The sequence below is a fragment of the Dermacentor albipictus genome, chromosome 5 (assembly GCF_038994185.2).
Source record: "Dermacentor albipictus isolate Rhodes 1998 colony chromosome 5, USDA_Dalb.pri_finalv2, whole genome shotgun sequence".
NCBI lineage: Eukaryota > Metazoa > Arthropoda > Arachnida > Ixodida > Ixodidae > Dermacentor > Dermacentor albipictus.
Genome location: NC_091825.1, coordinates 36,146,187 through 36,160,825, shown reverse-complemented (window position 1 = coordinate 36,160,825; position 14,639 = coordinate 36,146,187). Strand labels below are relative to the sequence as shown.

The window sequence follows — 14,639 nt, the reverse complement described above, 5'->3', positions numbered from 1 at the left end:
CCTCGTACCTATTGTATCCCCATAGCGCTCTGTGCTTCATTATGGCTGCATTTCTCTTCCCCTTGACTGTTATGGTTTTTTCCTGTGTTTCCATATATCCATTGCCTTCGTTTATCCATATACCAAGGTATTTATATTCTGTTACCCGAGGTATTTCTTGGCCCTGTATCTCCACTATCTGTTCACTGTTTCCATTGAATACCATAACACCTGATTTTCTAACACTAAATTTCAAACCTAAATTGTTGCCTTCCTGTCCACAGATATTAGCCAGACGTTGCAAATCACTTTGCTTGTTAGCGAGCAATACAATGTCGTCCGCATAAAATAAACCTGGGAGTTGCTGCTCTATTACTGTACCTGCCTGTTTGTATGAGAGATTAAACCCGATATTACTTCCTTCTAGCGCCCTCTCCATCCTTACCATGTACATCATAAACAGCAGCGGGGATAAAGGGCACCCCTGCCTCAGTCCCTTGTTGATTTGAACTTTCTCCGCGCTTCTCATCCCTTCCCATTCAACGCAAACGGTATTTTCTAGGTAAATCTCTCTCAAAAGCTGTAGAAAATTGTTACCTAAGCCTTCCCCTTCCAGAATATCCCACAAAATGTTGCGGTCTACGTTGTCGTATGCTCCTGTAATGTCCAAAAAGGCCACATACAACGGTCTGCTTTCTGCTTTTGATATTTCGATACACTGAGTAAGAACAAACAAGTTATCATCCAAACGCCTACCTATTCTAAAGCCATTCTGAAGCTCTCCCAAAATGTCATTATTCTCTGCCCATGCTTGAAGCTTTAATTTGATAGCCTGCATTGCTAGCCTGTATATTACCGATGTAATGGTCAACGGTCTATACGAGTGAATTCTGTCTTTCTCCCCCTTACCTTTATAAATTAAATTCATTCTACTTTGTCGCCAACTGTCTGGTATTCGTCTATCTCTTAAAGTTTTTTCCACTGCTTTCACCAGAGCTGCCTTACTTTTTGGTCCCAGTTCATTTATCAGTCTAACGGGAACCTCGTCTAGCCCTGTGGCTGTGCGCTTAGGAATTTTCTCTTCCGCTTTCTTCCAGTTTAAATTTGTCAGCACCAGCTCCTTTTCCACTTGGGTCTGTTTCATGCTCTTTTTTTCATCAAGTACAACCTCGTCATTGCCTTGGAAGGATTCGGCTGTTGCGTTTCGGATGTAATTTATTGCCGCTTCTCCTTCCAGTCTGTTTTCATCTTCGTCTAGGATATGTTGTTGTATTGTTGCTGACTTCCTGCCTAATAATTTTATGTGATTCCAAATTAGCTGCCGATACCAATGCCACCTGGCGTCACGCTAGACAAGCAAAGCCTGAAAAGACTGCTACGTTAGGCACGGAGCGGCGCTAGTTGCCGCCATCATCATCATCATCGCTAACTTTGCTCGGTCGCGGCAATCTCTGGCGTTCGCGTAGCTGCTGGCTCCTTACAATATTAATATTCAATAATCTAGATTATTTCTTCGGCCGAATTTTCCTTAAAAGTGCAAAACGTAATGACTGATCAGCTTTGGGAGTTCGTTACATCAAGGCTAACCGCCGCAACGCGTTCGTTACATCAAGGTCGAAAATACATGGGCTTCAATGGGGGCAGCGTTGGGGAATTCAAAAACTTCGTTAAATCCAGGAATTCGTTACATATAGGTTCGTTACATCCAGGTTTAACTGTACGACAAATTCTTGCACAAAATAACAGAGTTGTATGAATGCGCTTTCCCAGTTGTAACAATGGCAAAGTGCAGAAAAGGAAGGAAGCCTTGGATTACCCGTGACCTGCTCAGGCGAATCAAGGCATGAAATAGGCTTTTCTCCAAGTTTATAAAATCTAAAAACTTGACAGTTCTGAAAGAGTATAGAAAAGTTAGAAATCAATTACGTGCAGATATAAAAAAACCTAGAATTCAATACTACGCTCATAAATTTTCAGATATCTCCTTTGACCCTCAAAAAACGTGGCGTACAGTCAAAGTTCTTCAACAGAAATCAGAAAAAAATATACCTACACAAACGACAATTGGAGGAACGGTTCTGAGTGGTAAAGCTCTTGCCAATGAGTTCAACAGACATTTTTCGGCGTTTGGAGACTTTCCTGCAGGAATGCCCAGTAATATTAGAAAATACATGGAATATTAGCTTCAGCACAGCCTTTTGTTATATCCAGCTACTCCTGCAGAGATTAATGATATTATATTAGGTTTCAAAAATAACTGTTCTTGCAGTTTTGATGGCATTAAGGTAGCACCAATTAAAGCAATTGCTGACCTAATAGTTAATCTACTTTGTCATATAACAAATCTAATCTTGACAACAGGTATTTTCCTCAAAAGAATGAAGATGGCAAGAGTTGCTGTTTTGTTTAAAGGCGGTGCTGCATATATAATTAGTAATTATAGACCTATATCAGTTCTACCGTTGTTTTCCAAAATAGTAGAAAAAGTGATTAATATATGGATTACTACCTATCTTAACAAACACCAGTTAATTTCTCCCAGCCAGTACGGATTTCAGAGGAAGAAATCAACTGAATCTGCCTTGCTCAGTATTAAGGATAAACTTATTAACAACATATAAAATCAATTGTACACATTAGGTGTTTTTCTAGACTTCAGCAAAGCATTTGATTCTATTAAACATAATATACTTCTTAGCAAACTACCGTATTATGGAATACAAGGCACTTCACTTACATTATTGCAGAACTACATTTTCGGTCATTCCCAATATGTTGTTATTAATAATGCCACATCTAATTCTGAGCTAATAAAATTTGGGGTTCCTCAGGGGTCAATCCTAGGACCTACTCTGTTTCTTTTATACATCAATGACATGGTATCTATCCCACAAATCCCTTCTATTATCCTTTACACTGATGACACAAGTGTATTTTTTTCTGGTAACAATTTAGGTTCCTTAATTCCGCGTGTAAACTTATGTCTTAGGAATCTATCTGACTGGCTTGTTACAAATGAACTCTCATTAAATGTTGACAAAACTAAGTACATTGTTTTTACCCCTGTTAACAGACCTGTTTATATTAATAATGATGTGGCATTCGAGTCGCAACCGCTAAAAAAGGTAACACAAATTAAATTTTTAGGTGTTCAGTTTCATGAAAACCTTCGTTCGTCTTGCCATGTTCACTATATCAAGCGCAATATTGCACATTGTATTGGTATGCTTAATAAGTTTCGCTTATTGTTGCCTCGTTATATACGACGTCAACTGTATTTTAATACTGTTCATTTGCGACTACATTACTGCCTGCTTGTTTGAGGCACCACTACTAGGTCTAACATGGAAAGCCTCCATCAATTACAGAAAAAAAGTGTGCGCTTTATTGAAAATCTACCACAACATGAATCAACATCTGTATATTTTTTGCAGAATCGCATCCTGGATATTGAATCCCTATATAAACTGAGATTATCAGAGCTTGCATATTCAGATTTCAAAATTGATCCACAACTCTTCTCTTTGATGTATACCAAACATGAATCCCATTACAAGTTTAGGAGAACCAACTTCATCAAGTTTAAATGTAGGACGAATTACGGGACACAGCTGTTAAGTTGGCAAATTCCTAATATGTTAAACCTTTATCCTGCTCTGATTGACATCATGGAAAACTGTTCCTCTTTGCCTGCTTTCCGAAACCAGGCAAAGAGATTTTTCTTAAATCGTGTATAAACCGGTTACAAATTTTTTTCGTTTGATTTTTCTTTGTCAAGTGAACATATTTGTCATGTGAACATTTTTTTTTTTTATTGTCGTATAGGAGATCAAGTTGGATTCCTTGCTTTGTATTCTTTGGGTCAATTGAACATGTTTGTAGTTATTATACATTCTTAATTAGACTGATTTGAATGTACAATGTATATTGCTGTATATGAATTGTTGTAGCGTAGTCTTCCTGTAAAAAAAAAAAATTGTTTGTACTTTGTAACTTAACATCTCGAAACTGTGCCTGCGTGAATTCAGGGTGTCTAGGGCCTAGTCAGGTGACCATGTGTGTCACTTTTAGCCCTCTTCACCCGGACAACTGTGTATTGTCTAAATTTCAATAAAGTCAAAGTCATATATATATAGCAGATACTATGCCCCGTGGCAGTGGCCCCTTTCCATGCTTGGTGTGCTTCACTGCAATACACTGCATATGCTTGACCGCGTAACACCACTCCATTGATGCAAAGCTGACTTGTGGAACTGGGCATTATCCCATTGTAGACTTTCGTTGTGATTTCCACACTTAGAAGCCATCAGCGAGGATGGTAAAGGCGGAGTTGGTGCCGTTGATAGCGGCGATGAATCTTTCTAATGAAAAACATGGCACAGAGCAACAGGAAGGTTGGTAGCAAATGTTGAACAAACTAGGCCTAATGACAACACAGACTACTATGGCTGCCAGCAGATCAGTGTGCAATAGCGTCCGTTTGATGCTGTGAGATAATCAAAATGGCAGTAGTGGTGGCTTTAATTAATGCAGCTTCAAACCTGTGGTCATGGCAGAAAGTCGAGAAATCCAACAGCGAAAGATTGCCATCTCCGAAATGTTTGCGGTCTTTATACAATGGCTCCATAGGATACGTGGCAATGCCGCGAAGGCGTCCGAAATATCATGTATGTTCGAAAAATCGGTTGACTATTTATTATTCCTATAATTTTTTTTTATTGTACAATGGTTCAGACTCAAAGTTTAGGACGCTGCATTTTCATGAAATTTTTTTTATTAGTTCCTATGTTCATGATTCTACCACTATCCCCTCCTGCTTGGAACTTTTTGGTCTGCAGTATTATGTCAATAAATTAAGTATAAATTGTAGAGAAGAGGAATGCCCAACGCTGCAGACATATCGCCAGTTGTCCGGGAGGCACGAGCTTGAGATTGCCTGAGCTGCTCTGGTTAGCACACGCTGCCTGCTGCTCTCTTGGACCGTATTCATGTTAGATTCTTGTAGAGGTGCTGCGGTTTTCCCCCAACCAGGAATTATGCACCCGAACTGTGCCATCCGTCATGCTAGACGACCCCAGCCTGACATCCCCACCGGTTACTCCAGCCATCGTATGTGCCGGTGCCCAGCGTCAGCGGGATCCTGATATCTTCAGCGGCACCGATGAGAAAGACGTTGAAGATTGGCTGGAATCATATGAATGCGCCAGCAACACCAACAAATGGGACGATCCCCTCAAGCTTAGCAACGCAATCTCCTATTTATCGGGCGTCGTTAAGCTGTGGTTCAAAAACCACGAAGGTGATCTCCGCCTATGGACTAGCTTCAAAACTGCCATCGCAGAAGTTTTCGGCCGCCCTGGCGTGCGCAAACTTCGCGCTGAACAACACCTACGAAGCCGATCCCAGCAAACTGGTGAAACGTTCACCAGCTACATAGAGGACGTCGTCGACCTCTGCCGGTGTGTCAACCCGATGATGGTGGAGGCAGACAAGGTACGTCAGATCATGAAGGGTATTTCCGACGATGCCTTTCATATGCTGCTGTCCAAAAATCCAGGCACCGTTTCTCAGGTCATTGAACTTTGCCAGAGTTTCGACGAGCTCTGCAGAAAGCGCCTTCTCACGTGGCGCTCCCCTGCGTCCGACGAAACCCTCGCGAGCATGACCGCGGCTCCCGAGATGGACTCCCTGCTGTGCCAAATAAAAGAGTTCGTCCGTGCTGAGGTCGCTCGTCAGCTTTTGCTGCTGTCCTCAGCCACGCCACCACCTTCGCTTTGCCGGCCAACCTATGCCAAGTCATCCAGGAGCAAGTGTGCGCAGCTCTCCCTTCTGGATCCCTTCCGAGCACGGCTGCTGGGAACCGCTGGATAGTTGTCGCCATCGACCATTTGACTCAATACGCAGAAACAGTCACTCTGCCTGCTGCCACCACTAGTGATATAGCATCCTTCCTCCCGAAAAACTTTATTCCCCGTCATGGTGCACCTCACGAACTTTTGAGTGATAGAGGACGTGTCTTCCTCTCCGAAGTCGTAAACGCACTCCTTGCTGAATGTCACATCATTGATCGCACCACCACCAATTACCGTCCTCAAACTAATGGTCTGATGGAAATATTTAACCGCACCCTTGGTGACATGCTCTCCAAATATGTCGCCTCTGATCACACTGATTGGGACCCCATTTAGCCATTCATCACGTTTGTCCACAACACTGCAACACAGGTGACCACAAACTTCTCCCCATTCTTCCTCTTGTATGGCCGCGAACCTTCGACTACCCTCGACACCATTTTTCCGTACAGACCCGACTCATCCGAATGTACGCTATCTCTGAAGCTGCCCGCCGTGCAGAGGAATGCCGTCAGCTCGCCCGTTCCTTTAGAGCCGTCGACCAATGGCAACAAAAGTCTCGACATGACGATAATCACCCACACTGTCACTTTCTTCCGGACTCCCTTGTGTGGTTTTGGGTTCCCACCATTCCTGCTGGACTCTCATCCAAGCTTGTATCCAAGTATCAAGGACCCTACCGTGTTGTAGCGCAGACATCGCCTGTGAACTATATTGTCGAGCCTGTCATGCTACCTACGGACCAACGCTGTCGCATTCGTGAAACCGTCCACGTACAACGTCTGAAGCCGTATTACAAACCTATGATTTTGTGTTCACCATGAGTCGCCAGGATGGCTCCTTTTCCTATGGGGGGCGATTGTAGTGAAGAGGAATGCCCAGCGCTGCAGACACATCGCCAATCATCAGGGAGGCACGAGCTCGAGATTGCCTGAGCTGCTCTGGTTAAGACATGCTGCCTGCTGCTCTCTTGGACCGCATTCATATTAGAAAATAAATAAATGCAGGTGCAAAACATAGAGCCACCCACCTTTGCACGTTCTGCTCGCCATTGGGGATCTTGCGCAGTTTGCGCCGCTTGAGGATCTTGACAGCTCGCCGGCAGAGTGTCTCCGAGTCGAGCACCTCCTTGACCTTGCCGTACGAGCCCTCCCCCAGCACATCCCCCATCAGGTAGCGGCCCACCATCTTGGGGCGCTTCTTCTTCGCCTTGTATATGATATCCTACAATACACAGGAAGTGCACCCACGTTCTTAAAACCTGGTAAGGTACCACATGCTGTACAGAGCACACTGTTCCCCATTGAATGAACACAAATCGTGGAGGACAGGGAACATGTTCATTGCAAGAACATAACACCAATTTAGGCTGGTGGGTAACTTAAGAATTCCATTATTATTTCTTTGGCAGCAAAAGCTTATTAGGTGAGAAAATTACTGCCGAAATGTTTTTCTTGTGTTTCATGCCCTAACTGTTGTGGGTTTCATGATATTTTCAATTGTCTGGGCCCTTTCCTGTAATAGAAGTCACCGAAAACTGCCAGCCTGACTCGATTTATTTACCTACACGTGGCATGACAGATTCTGTAATGGAGTGCTCTGAATTACTGTACTTATTCGAATATTGGGCTAAATATTTTCTAAAAAGCTTTGGCATCGAAGTCAATCCCTGCCTTACAGAGGCTGGTGGACTCAGTTCAACATGATGTCGGCAGCGCCACATTTACAGCAATCCAGATTTTAGATGGCAGTGCAAGTTGTGGCAACTAATAAAACTTGGCATGCGAGGCAGTACCGTATTTGTCAGATAACCCGCATCAAGAATTTTTAAAATTTCACAGCTAAAGCAGGGTGCGGGATATATGCGAATTTCACCTTCAGGAGTGGCTTCATGGCAGTGCAAGCCACAATGCCGTAACACCACACCATAAAGCGAAATTCACACATAACCCACACCGAATCCCCGCTGAGGCTGAACAGTTCATCTGCTACTCCATATCACCTTACAAATATTGTGCCAACTTAACTGCTTGTTCTCGGGTATCCTAACTGCACGCTCCTGTTAAAATCGTGACCACCTTACAATTAAATAAATACGGTACTTGTGATCATTGCAGCTTCTTTAGCACAGAGTGCAGTCTGAAATATTAGTAAGCAAATTTATGCACATGTGTCCCTGCCCAACTAAAAGTTAGGCTGCCATACATGAAAATCAAACATGCAACCTCATGCCTCTTTCCAATGCCATGCCTGCACGAACTTGTGGCCTAGACAGCACACAGCTAATCTAGTAGCAGATAGGCCTAGGATTCCATTCATCGCTTCGATATATGAGTGCTGACAATTCTTTTCTTTCTTTTTTTTTTGCCTAGCCTCGTTACCAACGAACCAAACAACAGTTCAGCTCAGTGATACTTAGTGAGGAACTACGACAAGCAGATGCTGCCCGCAAGCAATATATAAAAGATTGCAGAAGAATAAATTAAAGCATTGATCCGGTCTCTCATAGAGCCCTTAGATAAAACAGAATCTACACTTCTTACACCTTCTAAATGGTCCTCTCATCAGGTTTGGGTAATACAAACGGGTAAGCATGGCATGCAGGTCATGTGCTAGCAACTGTGCCTGCAATGTAGCATCACATCGATATAGTCTTCATTTGCTGCTGTATTGTTCATTGCGGCCTTTGAGGTTCACATAGATGTGACCACTCTCAGAGACCGCACGGCACACAAACAGCACAACACAAATTTCAAAACACCAGGCTGTAAACTGCGCATTGCCACAGAGGCATGAATTTTATTCCCAGTGGTTGTGATCGTGATTTATATTTTGTCATACGGCGAGAGTAACATTGATGACGTGGCCTGACAATGACACAAGAACGACAAATTGACGATGATGATGTAATCAATCATTGCGTGACTTCTGTTTAGGAGAACACGGTGGAGGAATGCAACACATAAGTAATGGTCAAGGCACCAAGACTGCATCTTGAGGCCGCAGGTACGCTGCGAGGTGGGCAGCTTACATCCTTATTACATTGCCTCACATTTCACTTGCTTTTATCTCCATTAACACTAAATACCTAAAAACCCTGTTAGGATATTGTCATTTTCAAATGGCATTGACAGTCCTGTCAGCTGTAGGTTGGTTAAATTTGCTTAAAAATTCATCAAAAATTTTAAATAACCAATAAATGAGAGACCGAAACCGAAACGGGTAGCTGCTTTGTGTGACGTCACAATGAGTCAATGATGTCAGATCCTACACTACCATAATGTAAACACACAGTACATGTGGCGCCAACACGAAAGAAGTGAAGCTGACGACGCCTCCTGACAACACAGGGAGCTCTTACAGATCTTCCGAACTACTAGACCGTGGCGATTTCAGTGACGATTTCAGCGAAAGTGGCATTGTAGTCTCTGACATCACAAACACAGGGTGGCCATAAAAATGGAACGGGCCGGGAACATGCAACCAATCTATAAAATTTATTTTCAGGAAAACTAAATTACTTGCAGCCATATTATTTGGCATAGACGATCAGAGTGCAAAACAGAACGTATATTCAAAATTTTATTAAGATCAGTAGACACTGAAAAATTGCCAGAGTTGCACATGTTCTCTTGCGGTAGAGTGCTGCTCTAACGGCATTTTACAAATTCTAATCTAAAGCCAAAATTTTTTTTTCCAGCCAGGTTAGGGGTCTTAAGGTAACATAGGATGTGGGTGCGGAAACTTTAACTACATCCTAATAAATAAAGTATGGTAACCATCTACTTTATATTGGTAGTAAAAACAACAGAAACTAGAAAAGGAAGCGAAGTGCCACTTGAATAGCAATTGAATGAAAAATACACAGTTTCGCCTGAAAGGCAAAAGATCAATTGCAACACATTTTTAGACAGCTATATGAAGTAAGGATAGTAGTCTTGTCGGCCACAGAAACTTGTGTAAACATTTGCTTACTAACTAAATTAAAGAGCATGGTGTCACGAGTACACAGGCAAACATTAACATATCTCACATGATGACTGTGGACACTCTGTCAAAATGCTGGCATGAGGAAGAGTGGCAACAGCAGCGAGCAAATTGCTCTTCATGCTGCCTCTTGTTGCAACATGAAGTGGCAAGAACACAGTGCACACGAAGCTATCAGGCGTTGGTGCACCTAAACTCTGTACCAACCACAGGCCACTTTCAATATAGAGCCCGCACAACCCCACTCAGCTTCACTATATGCAGCTACAGTTGAACGTCCACATAATTGTTATGGCTACCAGGAGGTGCGATGGTGAGGTTCCAGACAACAGGGATCCTTTTGCCTCGTACAACGAACCCACAAAGAACTTCTACCTGGGGAGGCAGAAGTATCCGCCGCCGCACAGTAAACTCAACAGACCTCAGGCATTAACACTCAGACTCTTTCAAGTCCGGGCATACCGTAGCCCTGCACTCTTACACTGGATCTCTCTGGAAATTCAAACGTCAAACACTTGCATGCTTTGCTCGGACTTTCCCAACTTGCTCTGGGGGTAACCCCATGTTGCAGGGCGATGAAGACATGTTGTCCAAGTGGGAGGCTGCCCTACTCAGTCCCATCTTTGAAGCCCCACAATGGGCAGTCCAATGGGACCGTGATGTGGTAGAGAGGCTAGGCCTTTCTGTCCTGTTCTGGGAGCGGCCAACTATGAGCTAGTGCATGTTCCGATGGACCTCAATAAAGTTTTCCATTCCATAGCATTTATAAGAGAGCAAATGTAATACGTTACACTGAGCCAGTTGGCATGCATTCATTTCTCTAATGTGGACAAATGAGAACACAAAGAAGACACACAATAAACAATAGAAAGGCTTGTATTGTTATTTGTTTGCCTTCTCTGTATCATTGTCTGTTCACACCAAGTTAAGGAAATGAAAGCAATTGTATGTAAATTATATGCAAGTTGAGATTAAAGGAAGCAGTGAGTTGCACCAGCCCTGTAATGCTTCCAGCAGATAACTGGTCGTCTCTTAGATTAACAGATTGGGCACCAAGGAATGAATGAATGAATGAATGAATGAATGAATGAATGAATGAATGAATGAATGAATGAATGAATGAATGTTTGGTTTTTATTGGCGCAAGGGCCAGGTATGGCCAAAGAGCGCCGAGCCAGTGTTGATGAATTAGCAATGTAGTTATGAGTTCAATGAGGTTGATGTGACGTGGCTGTAAACGGGCCTTAAAAATAGTCGCTCTAGAGTGCGTAAAATCTATCTGTTATAAGATTATGTCGATGATAATGACATGTTCTATGAGCAATAAAATCTATCGTGAAAGAATGATGCATTATAAAAGATATGTGAGGTGGTAAAATTACCTGGAGCACTAATGCCTCGCCAGAGCCCTTGAAAAACAAGGGCCTGGAGGCATGTGCTATACAGTATGACTATCACAGCAGCATCCTCTCAAGAGAGGAAGCGCTACGAATGTATGGGACTAATAACGAGTAGGACAACATCTCTGAGGAAACCTAGGACTGTGTTTGTATTAAAAAGTGCTTCTGGACCGAGAACCATTACAGGGTGAAGAGGAATGTGTTGACAGTATGCAAAGAAAAAAGATTCGGATTTCCGACACTCCAGGAGGACGTGGAGCACAGTCAGCCTCTCCCCGCATCTGCCACAGGTTGGAGGGTCGTTTCCGGTGAGTAAAAAGTTATGGGTGCCAAATGTGTGTCCTATTCTTAAACGACAGAATAGGACATCTGTCCGGCGTGATTTTGTTAAAGGAGGATAGAAACCTAATTGTGGCTTTATTACATGCAGCTTATTATTTGTTTCCAGGTCCCACAAGCGTTGCCAGTAGTTTCATAGTTTCCTGCGCAAGAAGGGCCTCAGATCTGTGACAGGGACTGCCGCAGTAGGATGGACAAAATACGATGCAATTGATGTGACCATCTGGTCCGCCAGGACGTTACCTTCAATGCCCCTATGACCCAGCACCCAGCATATTATGACATGCTGGTTACATATATATGCTTTACATAGGACGGAATATAGTTCATTGATTACTGGATTTCTGTGCTTACGAAATGACATCAAAGCCTTCACAGCGCTTAGGGAGTCCGTATATATAACAGATTTTTTGAGTTTTGTTTTCCTTATATGCTTTACAGTCGACAGTAGTGCGTAGGCCTCAGCCGTAAAGATGCTTGTTTCCGGATGCAGTACATCGGATTCCGAGAAGGATGCGCCGACGGCTGCATAGGACACCCCCTCACGTGACTTCAATGCGTCTGTGTAGAACTCCGTGCAGGAGTGTTTGTATTGGAGTTCACAGAAATGCATTTGGATTTCAATCTCTGGAGCGTGTTTTGTAACTTGCATGAAAGATATATCGCATTGTATCATCTGCCACTCCCAAGGTGGTAGCAGCTTAGCTGGAGGCATTAGGCGATGTTTGAGGATTGGCACATCCATTTCAACACTAAGCTCCCTCACACGAAGTGAGAAGGGCTGTCTTACAGAGGAACGATTACGAAAGAGTGTATCATATGTCATATCGTTAAGGGTATTAAAACACGGATGTTCAGGATTAGAGTGGAGTTTCAGGAAATATGTTTGGCTGATGTATGTTCTCTGGAGATGGAGTGCCCACTCATTTGATTCGACATACAAACTTTCAATGGGACTTGTTCTGAAAGCGCCAGTGGCCAGTCGAATTCCTAGATGGTGAACCGGATCTAGCATCTTTAGCGCGCTCGGGGCTGCAGAATGATAAATCACGGCACCGTAGTCCAATCGTGATCGAATGAGGCTTTTGTGAAGATTCATCAAACATTTTCTGTCACTGTCCCATGTTGTATGGGATAAAATTTTCAGTAAGTTCATTGTTTTTAAGCATTTCACCTTGAGATACTTTATGTGTGGAATAAATGTTAGTTTAGAGTCAAGTATGATACCTAAGAACTTGTGCTCTTTGTTCACAGGGATTTGCTAGCCATACCTTTCAATATTGGGATCTGCAACGAGGCCTCTCTTTCTTGTGAAAAGCACACAAGAACTTTTGTTCGGGTTCACTTTAAATCCGTTTTCGTCTGCCCATTTAGATACCTTGTTCAAGCCCTGTTGTACTTGCCTCTCACACACTGCAAGGTTGCAGGATTTGAAAGCTATTTGTATATCATCTATGTAAACAGAATAAAAAATGGCTGGCGGTAATGAAGCACGAAGGGTGTTCATTTTCACGATAAAGAGTGTGCAGCTAAGCACACCTCCTTGAGGTACGCCATTTTCTTGTATAAAAGGTCGTGACAATACATTGCCGATTTTCACGCGGAAGGTACGTTTGGACAGATAGCTTTCTATTATGTTTAGCATATTTCCACGGATGCCCATCCCCAACAAGTCTCGCAAGATCCCGTATCGCCACGTCGTGTCGTACGCCTTCTTCATATCGAGGAATATCGATAAGAAGAACTGTTTATGTACAAATGCTTCGTGGATATTTGCTTCAATGCGTACAAGATGATCAGTCGCGGACCACCCTTCTCTGAAGCCACACTGATAGGGATCAAGCATATTGTTCAGTTCAAGGAAATGTATTAGCCTACGATTAATCATTTTTTCAAATAGCTTACAAAGACAACTTGTAAGAGCTATGGGGCGACAACTTGCCGCCAAGGTAGGGTCTTTGCCCAGCTTCAAGACGGGAATAACAATAGCTTCCTTCCATGAGGATGGGAGGTATCTGGCAGCCCAGATAGAGTTGAAAAGTGCCAGAAGTGTCATTTGTGTGTCTTCGTGTAAGTTCTTAATCATGTCATAGATGATTCTATCAGCTCCCGGTGCAGAGCTTCTACATGTGCTCAATGCAGCTTTAAGCTCGGCAATATTAAAAGAACAGTTATATGGTTCATCCAGATGGCATTTACGATCGAGTGTCTTAAGTTCAGCTAATTGTTTATATTTGAGGAATGATATTGTGTAATGTGTGGAGCTTGATACATGTTCGAAGTGTTCGTCCAGAGCATTCGCCTGATCTTCCAAGGTAGTCCCTTGGTCGTCCACTAAGGGCAGAGGGTGGATTTGTTGACCCTTTATCTTTCGTACGCCATTCCATACTTTGGACTCTTGGGTGTAGGAAGTGATGCCCGAGAGAAACCTCTCCCAGCTAGCCCTCTTTGCCTGTCTCCGTGTGCGCCTTTCTTGTGACTTTGCGAGTTTAAATTCCATGAGGTTTTCTGCAGTCGGGGAGCGACGCAGCAAACCCCACGCTTTGTTTTGTTTCTTTCGTGCCACTCTGCACTGTTCATTCTACCAGGGTACCCATCTTTTACAAGAGAGACCTTGTGTTTGGGGTATGAACTTTTCGGCTGTGTTGATTATAAAAGAAGTAAAATATGCTACTGCATTGTCTATGTTAAAATCAGTGATGAGATCACGTGATAAGTAAGTTGCTTCCTTAAAATCGTTCCATTCGGCAATGGCTAGTTTCCACTGGGGTGTATGTAGGGGGCATTCATGTTGAGGCATTGAATTTAACATTACAGGGAAGTGGTCACTTCCATAGGGATTTTTGATTACATGCCATTGCAAGTCCGGGAAAATTGAAGCCGAGCCAATAGACAGGTCTATCGATGAATATGAATGATTATGAATATTATAATAAGTTGGCTCCTGCTTGTTGAAGAGGCATGCACCGAAGTTCACTAGAAAATTTTCAATGAAACGACCACTCGCGTCACATTGCGAGTCTCCCCACATGGTGTGGTGGGCATTAAAATCGCCTGCGAGTATGTAAGGGTCCGGAAGCTG

The 14,639-nt window shown here is 43.1% G+C and overlaps 1 protein-coding gene across 2 annotated transcripts in view; it reads right to left on the bottom strand.

Moving 5' to 3' along the window:
* Nucleotides 1–14,639, bottom strand: part of Lkb1 (Lkb1 kinase) — a 95,931-nt gene that overhangs the window by 65,394 nt on the left and 15,898 nt on the right. For both annotated transcript variants that reach the window (XM_065441495.2, XM_065441497.1), the window contains exon 3: nt 6,862–7,055. In XM_065441495.2, coding sequence (XP_065297567.1) covers nt 6,862–7,055 — 194 coding nt within the window. The remainder of the gene's footprint in view (nt 1–6,861; nt 7,056–14,639) is intronic.